Consider the following 18116-nt stretch of genomic DNA (forward strand, 5'->3'; position numbering starts at 1 on the left):
ATTTTCCCTGGTTTTATTTATTTATTTAATTTTTTTTTAAAAAAATTATTTAATTATTATTATTATTATTATTTTGGCTTGAGCCCCCTGAGTTCTCTGAGGGACAGCAACCCAGCCCCCAGGTCAAAAAGGTTGCGTACCCCTGCATTAAATAATATCATGGTGCCAGACTCTTGACATCCTTTGCAGCTGGGAGCTATGATGGCAGCCCTTGGAAAGGGCAGGGCAAGAGGCATTGGCTTCGACAGCACAAGGTGGGTGCATGCCCCTCTCTCTGCTGCCTTTGCTCAGGTCTGCAGGGCACTTTTTTAAAAATCAAATATTTCTGCCCTGCTCCATATTATAGGATCTCTGGGCAGCTTACAATAAAATCATAGAGTTATAGAGTCATAGAATTAGAAGAGACCAAAGAAGGGCCCTGATCCAGTCCAACCCCATTCTTCTGCCACGCAGGAACTCTCAGTCAAAGCATCCCCAGAGACAGATGGCCAGCCAGCCTCCAAAAAGGAGACTCCACCAAAATCTCCATTGAGGGAGGAGTGTGTTCCACTGTCCAATTGCTCTTTACTTTCAGGGAGTTCCTCTTCATGTTTATCTGGAATCTCTTTTCCTGCAGCTTGCATCCATTGCTCCATTGGGTCCTGTTCTCTGGAGCAGCAGAAAACAAGCTTGCTCCCTCCTCAATGAGACATCCTTTCAAATATTTAAACAGGGCTTTCATGTCACCTCTTGACCATCTCTTCTTTAGGCTAAACATCCCCAGTTCCCTGAGTTGCGCCTCGTGGGGCACATGAGCCATCGAACCATTCAAAATGCAAGGCCATCAACGGTTATAAAAACAATGGAACTAATCCAACCATTCCAGAAAGACATTAAACATTTGAATAATTTAAAAGAACCGTGTACAAGTCGGATGGAGTCATTAGGGGCCGAGGCTTTAATAAAAGCCAAGTCTTCCAAAAGCTTTATGGAGTCATTGTCGCCTGTTGGCCATTTAGCAAATCCAGTCAAAACCCAAAAATGCAACACGTCTCTTGTCCGCTTTGGTTGGCCAATAAAGGCATCAAATGGATAAGTTAACTAGAAGTATGCAAAGGAACTAATAAACATCTGGAGGACTGGGAGAAAGTACTGAATTACTTATCCCAGAAATGGAGCCATATTACGATTATGGGATTTATTAAACAATAATACAAAACAACAACAATAACTTAGCAGAAGAAGCAAAATATTAGCTTTTGTGTAGAGAGAGGATTGCCTTTTGTTATGTTTCTATCTAGGTTTGCATTTGAATTTAGGAAGAAATGGGAAATTACGGTGGAATATTCATTTAAAACTTCGGAGAGAGATGTGAACTTTTGTTCATGAAATAGCTCAGCCTCAAAGCGAGTGAAAGGACACCGAGAGAAGAAGGAAAGGCAGCAAGGAATGGCGCCTGGAGGCCTCTTTAATCAGCGCTGGACTTAGGTTAAGTCAGAATAGTCAGAGAGATGTATGAGCGCATAGAATGCAGAATGTGACACTTCTTTAACGATCTTACCGTAAGGTTTACTTGCCTTTGTGTTGTGTTTATATGTTTATATGTTGGTCATTTATATATTTTTAAATATATTGTTACCTTGAAAATTAATAAAATATATTTATACAAAATTAAATAAAAGGCAGGTTTTAATTTGATGCTGGAAGGAAGTGAGGACCCTGGAGAATGTGCTCCGTTGCACCATTGAAAACCAGACCCTGACCCCCCCCCTCTCTCTCTCTCTCTCTCTCTCTTTCTTTCTCTCTGGTTTTCCGTCCTCCAGACCTCCGCAGGACATCAGCCTGGAAGAATTTGACGACGAGGATTTGTCCGAAATCACGGACGACTGCGGCATCGGCCTGAACTATGACTCGGACCACTATGAGAAGGTGAGAGACGAAGGGACTGCGGAGGACCACCAGGAACGGATATTTGGCTACCTGGCTCCTGACCTGAGACTGCATCTGCACTGCAGAAATAATACACTTTGACATGGCTTTAACTGCCGTGGCTCCATTACATGGAATCCTGGGATCTGTAGCTTGTTGTTGCGCCATTGCTCTTTGACCAAGAAGGCTAAATATCATTGAGACATTGTTGTTAAAGCGGTGCCAAACTGCATTAATTCCGCAGTGCAGATGCAATTCTTTTTTGACCGAGGGGGAGAACAGCTGGGTTTCCAATCCCCCAGGAATGCCCCACCGCCCTCGGCTCCTCTGCTTTGCATTGGGTCCATTAAATGCCCTGATGCCCGCTAATCCTTGCCAGGCTCAGGACACGCAGCAGCGGTGGCAGATTTCCATTGCTGGCAGGGTAGAAATCCTGGCCTTGAAAGCCAGTTGCAGGCGCCCTTTGGATGAGGAGGATGGTCAATAGCGGCAATGCAAGGGCTTTGGTTTTCAAAAGAAGAAGGAGCAAACGTCACAAGAGCATGGATTCATTTATTTACTCCTTCTTTAAAAATATCTTTATTCAAAGTTATTTATATTGCATTAAACAACATTTACCGCGCAGAGAGAAACACAAAACAACATATCTATATCCCAAGGGATCTCTCCTTAAACCTCTCGGTTTACCTATCTTTCCCTCCTTTCTTCCTTTTCATTCGCTCTCTAGACTTTCTATCCCTACCTCCCTCCCTATTCCTTCCCTCCTTTGCTCCTTTCTCCTTTCCCTTAACCTTCCTCTCTTCTTACATCCCCATTTCTCCTCTGTCCTCCTCCTCTATAGGCTTGCCATATCCCACCCTGGGGGGGACTTTCCCAGTTTGGGGCGGGGCCACACAGTTCCCACCCGGTTCGGCCCTCCCCCGGGACCTACCCCCCCAGCAAGGCCCTGGAGGCAGCCCCACCCTCCCCATGGCTGTGTGCCACCCTCCCGCCTCCCGCCTGGTTAGCCTAGAGAGCAGGGCTTCAAGACATCTGCCACTCGAGCTATTGCCAGCCCACTTGGTATATATTACCCTGCAAAAGGGCCTGACCTTCCAGGTTCAGTGAGCAAAGAAAAAAAGGCCATCAATGGTTCCTGTTTCACTGGGTGTCTAAATGCCTCCTCTTTTCAATGTCTACCAGGTCAGTATTCTGTAATTCTTTATCACGGGTCGTTTTGAGGCCCTAAACACCTTTCTTGTAATATGCAAATTTCTCCCCAGCTGACCAATGGGAAAGAAAGCATCCGCCCCTCCTCCATTGTTTTGGTTTTCATGGCTTGGTGAGAAGGAAGAGATTTGCCTTGCAAGTTGCTGGTAAATATAGAAAGCTTTGGGGTTGCAAGGCTGCAGAGAAATAGTTTGACCCCCCCCCTTAAACATCCATGCTCAGTGCTGTGGGATTCTGGGTTGTAGTTTCTTTGGCACCAGAGCTCTTTTGACAAAAGGAGCTGATGGAGGCGTTGCCTGGCTGGGGGGCAGAGCCTCTTGCCAGCAGTGAGAAACTAGGCTGCGATGTGAGGAAAAGCGGGGCTCCTCTGGTGGTCCTGGCCACTTCCCTTGGCTCCCTCCCTCCTCCTCCTCCCCTCCTTCTCCTCTCCTCTCAGAACTCATCACAACTCCTTTGCTTTTCTCCCCCCCCCCCCCTCTGCACTTTGGCCCCCTTAACTGGCAAAGCTCATGCTCTGGAATGCTGGGGTCTGTGGGCATTTGGCCTTCTCTGTCAGAGAACTCTGGTGCAACAATAACTACAATTCCCAGGATTCCATAGCACTGAGCCCTGGCAGTCCAAGTAGTGTGTTTGGACACAGAGATCCAGTCCCTAGCTTTTTATCTCTCTCACACACTGCAGGAATAATAACCCACTTTAAACTCAGTGCTAGGGATCCTGGGAATGCTGTGTTGGGAGACATTGAGACTTCTCTGTCAGAGATAGCTCTGGGGCCACAGTGTACTACAATTCCCAGCATTTCCCAGCACTCACCCAGGACAGTTAAGTCCCTCTCAAACTGGATTCTTTCCTCAGTGTGATGCGCTTTGGTGAGGGAACTCTGGGCTTTCAGTCCCGATTGTTTTATTTCTGCAGTGCATTTTGGCCAGAGACAAGGTGACCAGGCATCCTCCTCCTTTTCCAGGACATGTCCTCCATTTGGATCATGGCTCTAGAAGCATGGATTTATAATTACATGGGTGTTTTTTAGCTTTTATTTTTGGCCATGTCCTACATTTTTTTGTTGGTGCCCTACATTTTGGGGTGGGGCATTGGTCACCTTGGTCAGATAGCTTTCAGGGGTTAACTGCCATTCTTGCTGTGGTGCTGGAACAGACCACCATTCCCCCGGATTCCATAGCATTCAGCCGGGCAGTTTAAGTGGTCTCAAACCAGATGATTTCTCCAGTGTAGATGCAGCCCAAGCCTTTTGCCTCTCTTATGCCTGAGATTTCAAGCCCAGCCTTGGCACCACAACAACTACATCCCAGGATTCCATAGGTGGAGTGATGAGAGTGAGCGTTGTGGCAGCAGCAGCCTAAGTGTGCTTATGCATTTCTTAAGATGGTGCACCTCTTGCCTACAGAGTCTCATTTTTTGTTTAACAACTTGTACCCATTAACTCCATTTCATGTCTCCATTATTTAGTGACAAAACAAGTCAAAATGAAGGAAACCAAAGGTTTTGGTTGTGGACTAAGCCTCTGAAATAGGCAAGAGGCAATGTGAAAATAAGCCATGTTCAATGCCCAAATGTGCTGTTTGGATGGGGAAGGAAGGTTGGCCAGAAAGGGAAGTACATTTCCGTTATCTGTCCTAGATATGTCAAATGTCCTCCATTTTGATCATGCCTAAGAAACATGCATTTATTTAACATTTCTAAAAAGCCTCAATTTTTTGTCGTGTCTTCATTTTTATAGAATGTGTCCTACATTTGAAAATGTTGTCCTGCATTTGTCCTCATTTGTCCCAGTTTGGAGGTCCTCACTTATGGCAACCCTATCCTACTCGTATTTATTTCTCTCTAACCCTATGACTTAAGGCAAGTTCCAAAAGTTAGATACAGATCAACGTTCACGCCACTCAAACATGCAAAAGTTAACTACACCAACAGCATTGAGAAGCCCTTTAAAAGCAGCAGTTTAAGGCAAAGATGCTCCAAAGCAGAAGGGCAGGTGAGGCAGGCCATAGTTTTAGACACAAGAAACGAGGAGAGCAGCGGACTAGGAACCGCATTTTGTGCAATGACCAGATGTCAGCGTTCCCCGTGAGCCGTTTGGCACGGAAGCAAACACAGGCACCTCCATCTCCATTCATAGATGTTTGGAAACCTGCCTAGCAGCAGCATACAAAAACAGGCAGCAAATCACAAGGGTATAGTGACGTATTTTGGCGGTCAGGGAACAGCTGCCATTAAGCCGCAATGGAAAATCCGCAAGCCAGCACCCTGCTATAAAATGATTAATGTTGGGCCTTTCACCCTGGCATTTCAGATTGTGGTTGTTAGCGAGGAAGTGCCAGTTAGTCAGTGGCAGTTTAGCTGCATGTCTGGAAATGGTTGGTCTCTTTGCTTTGAGATTCTTGCAACTTAAGAGTCTGCGCTTCTAAAAATTACAAGGTTTGAGGGATGCTTTTTCCTTCAACATGGCTCTGCCTTACTATGACTTCAATCGTTATCATTAATAATTATCTTAATTGCCGCCTTCCCTTCCCTTCCTTCCTTCCTTCCTTCCTTCTTTAAAAGTCAGTGCTTCTGGGGAGCCTTGAAAAAGCAGCCATTTAGCAAGTGAAGCTGTTCACTGATGTGTGAGAACAGAGAATGAGCGATGCTTCTTCTCCATGGTTTAGACCAAAATTCCAGCGCCGCTAACGTCTTCTCACAGTGCTGCTATTCTACGTTTACTTCTCTGGCTGCTTCTTGTGCATTCTGGGGTTTGTAGTTCAGTGAAGCCTAAGGGCTCTCTGGCTGAGAATTCTCAATGCTTTCCCCTAAACTGCAAATCCCAGAAATTTGCAACAAGAAGCAGCCCGCGAGCCGTAAAAGTGGGATAGAGCACTATAACATGTGTGCAGTAATTCCAAGATGGAATGGCTCTTGTGAGAACAGAACAGAGCGAGGGCTGCTGGCACTTTGCAGAAGTTTCACAGAATCAGGATCCTAATTTGGGAGGGACCCCAAGGCCATCCAGTCCAACCCTATGATGCCATGCAGGAAACACCATTCAAGCCCTCCCTGGGACAGATGGACACCCAGCCTCTGTTTAAGCTATCATGGGTTTTCTTGTTCGAGGAGGTCTGCCATTGCCTTCCCCTGAGGAGGCTGAGAGAGTGTGACTTCTTGCCCCAGGGCACCCAGTGCATTTTCATTCTAAGTGAGGGTTTGAACCCTGGTCCTCCAGTTCCAAAGAAGGGGACTCCACGACACTCCAAGGCAGTGCCCCCCACCATCGAACAGTAGCTTGACACCACTAAATGTGGGCTCCATGCTATGGATTTATAGCTTGTTGTGGCACCAGAGCTTTCTGACAGAGAAGGCTAAAACCTCGCAGAAAACATCAAATATCGGAATTCCATAGCTTTGAGCCATGGCAGTTAAAGCAGAGTCAAACTGCATTAGTTCTGCGCATGGATGACAGAAGTTTAAAAGGAGAGGGGCAAGCCCTCCTTGGAGCCCGCATGGTGCAATGGTTTGAACATGAACATTGACATTGGACTGCAACTTTGGAGGCCAGGGTTCAATTCTCTGACTTTGTTATGAAACCCACCTTGGGCAAGTCACACTCTCTCAGCCTCAGGGGAAGGCAATGGCAAACTCCTTTGAACAAACCTTGCCAAGAAAAACCCATTGATAAGTTCACCTTAAGGTTGCCATAAGTCTGAAACGACTTGAAAACGACGCACCAACACCCACAAGCCCTCCTTTCAGTGGCAATGGGGCATCTCCTGTCTAAGACACCTGGGACAGTTGCGATGTGCATCAGTGTGGGTCGGGGAGTTGTGCGCATGGTGTCCTGCCGAGGGCATGAAGCACAACAGGGATGTCTCTTCTCAGCCACCTTCATCTGCAACTGACCAGGCAGGGTGACCATCCCCTGAGGAATGGCCCTGCCTCAGCAATAGCTGTTGAGTTGCGTTGCTTTTTCTTCAGCTCTGTGTTCCCTCCCTGCTCTCCTTGTCCCTCTTTCCTGCACCGTATTCACGCCAGCCCTGCAGGGTAGTCACCACTTCCAGAGGTGGTGAAGCGAGAGAAAATGGCGGCAGAGACTGACTCCCTGCCTTGAATGGGAAGGAGTGGGTTGCCTCAAGTGGGATAAGGTGGCCAGGAGGAGTCATGCTCAGCAAGATTTCATGGGCCACCATTAGCCAGAGCCCATTAGCAGAGGAACAAATTTTTATTATTATTATTTTTATTATTATATGGATGACAGCTCTCTGAATAACCCAGTCAGCATGAAGCATTCTGGGACTGTAGCCCTCTGGGGGATTCTGGGGTTGTTAATCCAGCAAAAAACTTTCACTGGCTAGTGAAAGTTTTTTTAAACTTTAACAAAAGTATTAAAAATTATACTTGTTGCATAGTTTATGGATGATTATATTACTATATAAAGCAAGGAATATAACCCCCTTGGAAATTTCTACCATATGACCCCTTCGCTGTGACCGTGCCCCTATCCACTTTCATCTCCGTACTGTTTCTGACATAACATTCATCCATTGGCATATAGTCCTCCTAGACATTTTCTTCCTGAATAGTAATTTAGCTTATTAACTCATTGGTTGTATACATCCTAAAAAGGATGACAATAAAGTCCCCGCTTCTTATGACCACCTTGTTTGCAACATTCTAGGATTGGACACCAATCTTTCTCAATACTCTGTATCCTTATGATTTAAATGAGAGCTCCGTTTATCACTTTCTATCATTTCTATAAGTTTTAGTAGCCATTCATCTATCTCAGGCATTTCCTGCCATTTCCGACGACAGTTGATTATTTTTATTATTATTATTTACGCCGCACTGTACATACAATCAATTAAGATAAAATAAAAGCCTGCCAGTGGCTCCACTCTACAAAGACACAACAGGTTAATCCATATATTAATAGAAGCAATAAATAAACACACAGGTTAAATACTTTGAATCCTGAAATCAGATGATAGGGGCTTCTGGGAGACCATTTTACTCTCTCTTGCTTCTCAGTCCAGAGCATCTAGCATTGTTGGGTTGCTAGGTCAGGGACTATCTCGGGTCTAAACTGCACTGCAGATTAATGCAGTTTGACACTGCTTTAATTGTCGCAACAGTGCTGTGGAATGCTGGGATTTGTAGTTCTGTGAGATGTTTGGCCTTCTCTGCCACTACAGACTACAGATCCCATTGAGGCCCATGGTTACGGAGTCCCCCGCATCCACACCTGTCTCTCCTTGGCTTGCCGGACTGCCTGGTGCTGGAAAGGTGTGAGCAGCCGCATCCCACCTGCACCTTCCAGGATGATTTCCAAGAGTTTTGGATGATCGATGACAACGAAGAAGAGGAGGAAGAGGAAGAGGAGGAGGAAGAGGAGGAAGAAGGGAATGGACTAGAGGAAGTGCCGCCTCCCCTTCCGCCTCTCCAATACCTTCCCCGACGCCGGAGGACCCAGAAGCACCGTCCCACCACCCTCAACCTGACCGTGCGGGAACGCAGGTGGGTTCGGGAGGCCTTGGGGTGGCACCTCTGCACCTCACCTTTCCCAAAGGCAGCACCTGAGCAAGGCAGGCTAGGGGGCCCCCATCCACCAAGCCTCAGGCCCCAAGTTACTTTAGCCCTACGTTACAGCCCTTGGTATTCACTGGGGTTTGGTGCCAGGAACCCCCATGGATACCAAATCCGTGGATGCTCAAGTCCCATTAGATACAATGGGATCTCATTATTTCATCATCATTCTCTCATCATCATATCATCATCATCATCATCATCATCACAGTGAGCCCTTGGTATCTCTGGAAGTTGTTTGCAGGGCCTCCCATGGATACCAAAATCCATGGATGCTCAAGTCTCATTAGATACATGGGATCTCATTATCCTCCTTATCATCCTCATCATCATTACAGTCGGAGCCCTTGGTATCTACTGGGAGTTGTAAATCAAGGTTCCTTTTAGGCGTGTTTATGTGGTGTGTGTGTGTAAATACAAATATTTGCAAGCTGTGGGATGGTTGTGAATCCATGGATGCAAACCTGTGGATACGGAGAGCTGACTTTATAGCACTATGGTCCCACTTTTAACTGCCATGGCTGCATCCTTCCTTATTACCAGGGATTTGTGTTTGCAGAGGACTAGAGCTATTCCCTGGCAGAGAATGTTAAATACCTGTTTTTGAAACTGCAGATCCCCAGATTCCATAGGATGGAGTCAGGATGGTCATTAAAATGGGATCAATGTGATTGTGTAAAAAGGACCCAACATTGTGGCCGTGAGATGGTGGGATGCAGCTGCCTCCGTCCTTTGGAAGCCAAATTGCAGAGAGAGAGAAGAGAGAGAGAGGAGGGAGAGAGAGGGAGCAGGTTTTTCTCCCAGGACTTATTTCACCCATTGTTTTGTTCTATACATACAGTAGGGCCCTTTCTTTATGCGGGGAATCTGTTCCGCCCCCCCCCATGCGTGTAAGACAATATCGCATATCTGGGCCCATTGAAAAAAATGGGGCTCATACATGGTTGTGGTGCAGCGCGCATGCCAAGGGCACACATGCCCTTGCCACTTCCGTTGTATAGCTTTCGTGTAAGCATGAAAGCCGCCATTACAGCGCGCCGTGTATGACTCAGGCGCACTGTATATACTATCCTTCCAGTACCCAAGGAGAGTAGCTTTGTAACAATAGGGAAATTGAGGGGGAGAGGTGTTGCCCTACAAGAGGGTTGGCAACAGTGGCACTGCCAAGGTCCGTTTCCCCCATAGACTTCCCTCGCACCAGCCCAGTATTTCTGTTTTCCTCTGCAAAATGGCAACCTAAGGGCCTTCCTTCCGGCACGTCACCATTTTGAGAGGGAAACTGAGGGCATTATGGGGTCGTGTGGAGCTTGGGGTGGTTGTGGGGGTGAGCTGGGGGTATCTTTCAGAATTTTTTACAGATCTGGGGGCTTCCTGGGTAGTTTTGGGGCAAAATTGCTCAAAAATCATGCCTATTTTAAAAATAACCTTGGAGGGGATGGAAGGGCTTTGGAAGAGATTGGGGGGTTCAAGGGCCACAGAAATGAGTTTGGGGTAGCCACATTATGCCCATCTTGTTCCTATAGTCCAATGCGCTGTGCTGCCCAAATCTGCTGCAGTGAGGCCTAGTGGTTTGGTGTTGGACTAGGACTTCAGAGACTAGAGTCCAAATCCCGGCTTGGCCATAGAACACTATTGGTTTGCCTTGGGCAATAGTCACACTCTCTCAGCCTCATGGGAAGGCAATGGCAACCCCTCTCTAACAAATCCTGCCAGAAGAAAACCCACAATGGCTTTGCCTTGGGGTCCACCCTAAGTTGGAAATGAAGGCACACACAACAAAACCAACAACTGTAAAGGAGCTATCTAAGGTACTGGGCCCTATTTTGGAGCGATCGGGTTTTCATCTTGGATAGCCCTTTAAAGTTCAACCCTAATTCCGGAGCAGATTCCCCACCCCATTGCCATGGAGGCCAGCAGCTGCATGCCCTATAGCTCTATGGGAAGAGAATCAGAGAGCGATGGTGTGTTTCAAGCTAGTCCAGAAGGCTATTGGAGGGAGGCGGTTACTAGATTTTTTAAATCCTGGTGTGCATGTTCTTCTTCTATCGAAAGGGCTGGGAAAAGTTGGTTTGGGGCCCGGAGAGAAGAGGGGCCTGTGTGGTTCGAGGGGATGGGAAATGCACCAGAAGGGCTCTGGCATCACTTAGGGTGGGTGGGGGGGGTGGGGGGGGCAGCGGCTCCGGAAGCATTTTTGCTTATAATAAACCATGCCAACGTTGCTTCTTGTTATAAAGCTGGCAGCGCAAGGAGCAAAGCCTGCACCACAATGCATTATGCAAACAGATGTTGTGTGTCAGGGACGTACCAAGGTGGGGGGGGGGTTCTGGGGTCCGGACCCCCCCCTTCCATTAGAAAAATGATGGTGTGTGCTGCTGCGCCGCCGCACTCAGGCACCATTATAATGATGGCACTTAGTCTGGACCCCCCTTCCTAAATACCTAGCTAGTCCCTGTGTGTGTGTGAAGTGGAGCCTCATCCATCTGGCTGTCTCTGGTATCAGGCTTCTCCCTCACCCGATTGGGTTTTCGGGCATGATGGATCCATTGGCATTCACCGGATGGGGCTGGGAATGTGACCACACAAACACAGCAACACACACAGAGGGATACGGTTAAAACTCTGCCGCAGAGCTATGCCTTGTGTTGGGTTGGTGACAATGCTGTTGAAAGCAACATAGGCTGCATCAATAGAAGGATAGCCTCTAGATCAAAGGAGGGTAATAGTGGCACTCTATTCTCCTCTGGTCAGGCCCCACCTGGATAATATTGTGTCCAGTTTTCTGGGCACCAAAATTCAAAAAGGACTTGAGAAAACTGGAAGCCATGTGTCAAAGCAGAGCGACTAAAATGGTGAAGGGTCTGGAAACCATGGAGCCCTATGAGGAAGGACTCAGGGAGCTGGGGATGTTCAGCCTGGAGAAGAGAAGGTTAAGAGGTGATATGATGATAGCCCTGTTTAAGTATCTGAAGGGATGTCATATTGAGGAGGGAGCAAGCTTGTTTCCTGCTGCTCCAGAGAAGAGGAACCAGAGCAAAGGATGGAAGCTTCAGGAAAAGAGATTCCAGCTCAACATTAGGAAGACCTTCCTGACTGTAAGAGCTGTTTGACAGTGGAACACACTTTTTCCTTGGATATTTTGGTGGAGTCTCTTTCCTTGAAGGTCTTAAAACAGAGACTGGTTGGCCATCTGTCAAAGGGGATGCTTTGATTGAGAGTTCCTGCATGGCAGAAGAAGGGACTGGACTGGATGGCCTTTCTAGGGGTCTCTTCCAACTCTAGGATTCTATGATTCATTCCACGCTGCATCCGCATTGAAGAATGAATGCAGTTTGACACCATTTGAACTTCCATGGCTCCATGCTATGGAATTCTGGGATTTGTATTTTTGTGAGACATTTAGCCATCTCTGTCAGAGAGCTCTGTTGCCACAACAAACTACAACAAATGGCAGTGAAAGCAGCGTCAAACTGGACTATTTCTGCAGTCTGTAATGCTGGCAAATGCGCCACCAAAGCTGCAGCAGAAAACCAAGCAGGCTCCCTCTTCCACATTGCAACCCTTGAGATTGTTACAGAGGGCTCTGTTGTTATTGCGCCGCTCCGTCTTCTCTTCTCCAAGCTAGACTTGTGGGCCTCTGTCTGTGCCTTCAAGTTGCCTGTCTACTTATGGAGACCCCGAGAGTTTTGTAGGGTTTTTCAAGGCAAGGAATCCTCAGGAGGATTTTTGCCAGTTCCTTCCTCCGAAATGTAGCCTCCAGCCCCTGGGATTGGTTGCCGGTCTCCCATTCAAGTACTAACTAGGGCTGACCCGGCTTAGCTTCCAAGGCCAGGCTTGTGTCTGTTTGTGCGCATGGTAATCCTATGTGTGGTGACAGCTTTTGTGTGTTCTTCTAACTAAACACTGTAAAGGGAAAACAGCGCTTTCAGTTGAAGAGTGGCTAATTCAATTGATGGACATGATTCAATGAGATAAACTTACCTGTGGTTGAAACAATAAGTCATTAACCAAAGTAGAAAAGGTATGGTTCCCAGTGATAAAATACTGGAATAAGAATTGACAAGGTCTGATAAAATAGTGCTTTGCTGTGAAGTGGGAAACTGTCACATATAAGACAACTTCAAACTCAGCGTGAGAACAATATCTTTCTATTTGCCCTACCTTTTGTTGTCACGTTTCTCCCCCTTAGAATCATAGAATCGTAGAGTTGGAAGAGACCCCAAGAAGGGCCCTGATCCAGTCCAACCCCCTTCTTCTGCCATGCAGGAAATCCAAATCAAAGCATCTCTGACAGATGGCCATCCAGCCTTTGAACCTTTGTGATTTTTAATAGGCAGATCCATTGAGAACCTTTCATAATTTAAAGAACGGTGATGATAGGATGACTTAAGCAATAATGGAAGGTAAAAAGCATGATAAGTTAAGAGTTAGAAGGGGACCAAAGCCAGATCTTGTGTGTCCATGTGCCTTCAAGGCATACGGCGGCCCCATGAATTTCAAAGGGTTTTCTTAAGTAATGAATCCTCAGAGGGAGCAGCACCTGGATCCCTCGGCAGTCTCCCATCCAAGGATTAACCCTGCTTAGCTTCCAGAATCAGCCTTGGGTTTGTGTGTGTGTGCATGAGCCTCCAGGTCGCCTGTTAACGTATGGCAACCCCGTGAATAACTCGGCAATCCCGTGTGGGTTTCGAGGGCTGTTTGCCCTGGCAACGGGGAATGGGTTTGGCAATGCAGATCTTCCCCGGAGCCTTTGTGATGCACAGCATCGATGCATTCACTTTACGGAGATGTGGAAACGGCATGTACCCATAACACGTGTCACCAGACAATTCTGATCACAGGCGCAGAGGAGCCCAAGTTACTTTCCCCTTAGCGTTTTGGAGAAGGTCTTTTCTGTAAGAGCAGTTTGACAGAGGAATAGATTGCCACTGAAGGCGGTGGGCTCTCCTCCTTTAAAGGAGGCCTTTAAATGGAGCTTGGATGGCCACCTCTTAGAATTAATAATAATAATAATAATTTGTTTTATTTATATACCGCTATTCCAAAGGTCATAGCGGTGAACAGCAAGTCAGCTAATTTGCCCCCAACAGTCTGGGTACTCATTTTAGCTCCCTCCTGGGAAGGATGCAAGCCTGAGTCGAGCTTGTCATGGATTCCTGCATGGAAGAATGGGGTTGGACTGGATGACCCTTGAGGTCCCTTCCAACTCTAGGATCTTATGATTCCCTGATTCTATGATCTTTGCAGTTTATAATGAAAGGGGGGAAGTGTGGCTCTCCAGACGTTGCCCAGACTGCAATTCCCATCAGCTCCTGCCACCAGCCACTCTTGGAGAATGCTAGCAGTTGCAGTCCAGTCGCTTCTGCTAACCCCGATCTATCGTTATTTATTGCAGTATCTGCCCCTGTCCTTTTCCGTGGGACCTCAGGGCAGCGGTCAAGGAAGACCAGGGAAAACCAATTTAAAATAACATCCGATTTAAAACAATTGGTTGCTGTTGTTTGTTGCTGTGCTGTGGATGTGGCATATCTCGCTTTCAGTAAGGCCTTTGACAAGGTTCCCCATGATATTCTTGGCAAGTTTCTTCATAGGGGATTTTCCATTGCCATTGCCATCCTTTGAGGCTGAGAGAGTGGGACTTGTCCAAGGTCACCCATTGGGTTTCCATGTCCATGCGGGGATTCGAACCCTGGTCTCCCAGTGTCCTGGTCCAACACTCAAACCACTACACCTCGCTGGCTCTCTGTTTAAAACAATACTCCAATTTAAACAGGATAAAAAGATAGCAAACGCATTAACACAGCTTAAAAGGGTAAAGCAATTAAAACCATGTACTGTATGCATTTTGGAAAAGCAACACACACACACAGTGCATCCCTGCAAAGGCTTTCATGATAAGCCATGTTCTGTCTTGGCATTGGAAAGAAACCAATGTTGGTGCCAATTGGACCCTCAAGAGGAGGCTGTTCCAAAAAGGAGGCCTTCTGGATATTGTTTCACTGCTTTCCCAGCACATTTTAGGCTGAATTAAGGAAACTACATTCCAAAGACACACATATCTCCAACTGCCCCAGCCCCAATTCATTCTCTGTCATCCCACTTTTCCAGCTGCTTTGGAAAGGCCCCAGTTTCTCTCTACTCTTCCCACTGACTTTCCCCTTTTGCGCATGGCTTAATTCAACTGCTGCAAACTGAACTCGAAGCACATAGTTTGCCCTCAGTTGACTCAGCAAGGAAGGCAGACTCTTCCCTCTCGGCTCAGGCCCTAAAAGCAAAGTGCTGCAGCTTCTCCTCCATTTTTTCTCATTCCTTATGAACAACTTTTGATCTCTGGGCTGCACTTTGCTGCTGCTTGACCAGAACGGTCCCAGTTTTCATCGATGAAATGTTGGAGGGAATGTCTTCAAAATCCCTTCCGAAAAAGCCGACCTTTTCCTCTGAGGCTGCATCCACACTGCAGAAACAATCCAGGTTGACACCGCTTTAACTGTCGTGGCTCAATGCTATGGAATTCTGGAGACTGACAGAGAAGGCTAAATGTCTCACAAAGCTGCAATTTCCAGAAATCCATAGCATTGAGCCACAGTAGTTAAAGTGGTGTCAACCTGGATTGTTTCTGCAGCGCGGATGCAGCCTGCCTCTCCTTCCTTCCGCATCCTCTGGCTGGGTCTCTCCCGCACTGCTCCAGCTGTTTTCCTCCTTCAATCTCGTGTTATTTCATGTGCTGCCCACTAATCCCCCTCTCCGGATTAAGGTTTCCAACCATCCCCTCCATTTTGCTTAATCTGATGCACGCTTAACCCTCCGTGAGCCCAGCTGAGGGTCCAAAGAGGGGTCTCTCCCACCCAAACTGAACTGGGGCACAGAGTAATGAATACCAGGCAGAAAGGGATTTGGGGGGAAACCAGAGCAAGGGAAATCCATGTGCAGGACTGGGGCAAAGCAGATCAGGAGAGAAAGCTTTTCTGGGCTATTAGATCGAGCTTCTCAATGCAGCGAGGGATGGGTTTCTCTGCAAAGGAAAGCCATTGCCAGCCAAGAAAAAACTTTCATTGAAAGGGCAGCAGGGAGAAGCAAATGCAAGGCTACTTCTACACAGCAGAATTAATGCAGTTTTGACACCGCTTTAATGGTCATGGCGCCATGCTATGGGATTCTGGCCATGGCAGTTAAAGTGGTGTCAAACTGCCCTAAATTTGCAGTGCAGATGCAGCCGAAGGGTGTCATGGCCTCTTAGAATTGGACTCTGATTCACCTCTGAAGGAGTGCCTTGCCCATTTGGTCAAGCTTGAAAAACTTGCTTTTATGGATTTGTAACCTTGAGTTATTGATCTGAAAATGGTTGGCATTTAGTAAGACTTTCTCAGTTGTTGTAAGGGCTGTTCAACAGTGGAAGATGCTCCCTTGGAAGTTGGTGAAGTCTCCTTCTTTGGAGGCTGTCTTTACGCAGAGGCTGGAGGCCCATCTGTCAATGGGGTGCTTTGATGGAGAGTTCCTGCATGGCTAGGGTTGCCATAATTGGCTAGGAAATTTTAAAAAGGGTCCTACATTTTTAAAACTTGTCCTCCTCCTCCTCCTCCTGGCTTGGGAGGAAGCCTAGGCCTGCTCTCAGGCCAGGAAGGAGGCGGAGGCTGCTCCTCATCGCGGCGATCGCTCCGACCGCGGAGCCACCTCCAAGGCCTCGCTGGGGCCCGGGAGGGAGCGTCTCCGCGGCTGGAGCTCCAACCACGGAGAGCCCTCCCAGGCCTCAGCAAGGCCTTGGAACCACCGCGGGGGCTGAGGTGGCCGCGGTGGGCGGGGCCGTCTCAGTTTGGGCGCCAAACCAGACCGGGACCGGGATGGCACCGCTCAAACCGGGATTGTCCCGCCCCCGGCGGGATATGGCAACCCTATGCATGGCAGGAAAAGGGCCATGGACTGGATCAGGGCCCTTCTTGGAGTCTAGGATTCTCTGATTCGACACGTTCAGTAATGTTGCTTAATGTCGCTTCCTCTCTGCTGCTTGTTTTTTCTTTTTCTCATTTCCTTCTCAATGATTATTTATGCTGCTTAGTAGCTTCCTTCCCACACCTTCCCCGCTTTCAGTGCTTTCATGCTCCTGCTACAGTTTCTACTCTTTACATTGTGTTCTGCTCAATACTGAATTGCCCCTTAATTAACCTACATGGCAGTATGGTGTAGTGGTTTGAGCGTTGGTGAGAAGGGTTCGAATTCCGCTGGGTGACTTTGGGCAAGAAGTCACACTCTCTCGGCCTCAGAGGAAGGCAAAGGCTGGAAACGACGTGAAGGTACACAATGGCAACAAAATGCCCGTCTTGAGTTAAGAGATAAACTATTAGGTCTCTTTCATTTATTTTGTTCTTCTCAAAACAACTAGTATTTTATGGCCAGGAAATCTAATATATGAATACCACGGCAAGGATATAATATGCGCAATATTGGAAGATCAATATCCTACCGATACAAGAAGAATGGATAGTTAAGGTCAGAGAGGCAACGGATATGGACTTACTTACAATGAAATTAAGAGGAAAGGTAAATACAGAAGAACGGACCTGTCCCCAACAACATGGAAAAGAAAAAGGATGGCATTTACTACAGTTACATGTTAGTATCTCAAATGGTTTGTACATAAGGAGATTTCTTTTGAAGTTAGGTTACACAAGGATGAAAGATGAGAAAGATGTGTAAGGAAGTTTACATATATAGAAATATAATTTAAAGTAAGAAGGTTGAGCTCATTTTGGATGAAGGATAACTAATAGGATTGGTCTGGAGTTGTCACTGTTAATGCAATGTATTGCAATGTTAGGTTTATGCTCTTTGTCTATGTTATGTCTTTTGCATGTTTGATGGTTTGTCTGTATTGAATAGTTTTAATTTTAGTACACTAAAATCTAATTTTTAAAAACCCCAAACCACTAGTATTTACAAAATATAACCAGCAATGAAAGACAATGGCAAGGAAGGCCCTTCCGCAGGAAACCAGCCTTTTGCCACGGAGGCTCCAGTAAGAACAGAAGGGACAAGCAGGAAGCCTTGGATTGAAATACATCAAATCAAATCAAGGCGTTTTAGCTTGGAATGGTCTTAATAGCCTTTTGTTTTCCTGAGCACAGTGGACACAACTACGATTGAGCGTGAATAAACCTGGTAACACAATGAAGACTCTGTGTGTGTGTGTGTGTGTTGCATGGCTACAGGTTGTTTCTGATTTATGACAACTCTAAGGGTTGGGTTTTCTGGGCAATATTTGTCCAGAGGAGGCTGAGGCTGAGAGAGTGTGACTTCTTGCCCAAGGTGGGGTTTTGTGGCCGAGCGGGAATCGAACCCTGATCTTTAGAGTCTCCAACACTCAAAGCACACTAGATCAATAAAATGATAAGCATTGCAGCCTCTCCCACTCCCACAACTTTGCAAACATGCTT

General features: G+C 46.9%; 1 protein-coding gene across 1 annotated transcript in view; it reads left to right on the plus strand.

Moving 5' to 3' along the window:
- MAPK8IP2 (mitogen-activated protein kinase 8 interacting protein 2) overlaps positions 1–18116 on the plus strand; it is a 59391-nt gene that overhangs the window by 20874 nt on the left and 20401 nt on the right. Inside the window, exons 2-3 of the mRNA XM_042467696.1 lie at positions 1803–1907; positions 8371–8622. Of these exons, the coding sequence (XP_042323630.1) occupies positions 1803–1907; positions 8371–8622 (357 nt within the window). The remainder of the gene's footprint in view (positions 1–1802; positions 1908–8370; positions 8623–18116) is intronic.

This window comes from Sceloporus undulatus, chromosome 5 (assembly GCF_019175285.1).
Source record: "Sceloporus undulatus isolate JIND9_A2432 ecotype Alabama chromosome 5, SceUnd_v1.1, whole genome shotgun sequence".
NCBI classification, from domain to species: Eukaryota; Metazoa; Chordata; class Lepidosauria; order Squamata; family Phrynosomatidae; genus Sceloporus; species Sceloporus undulatus.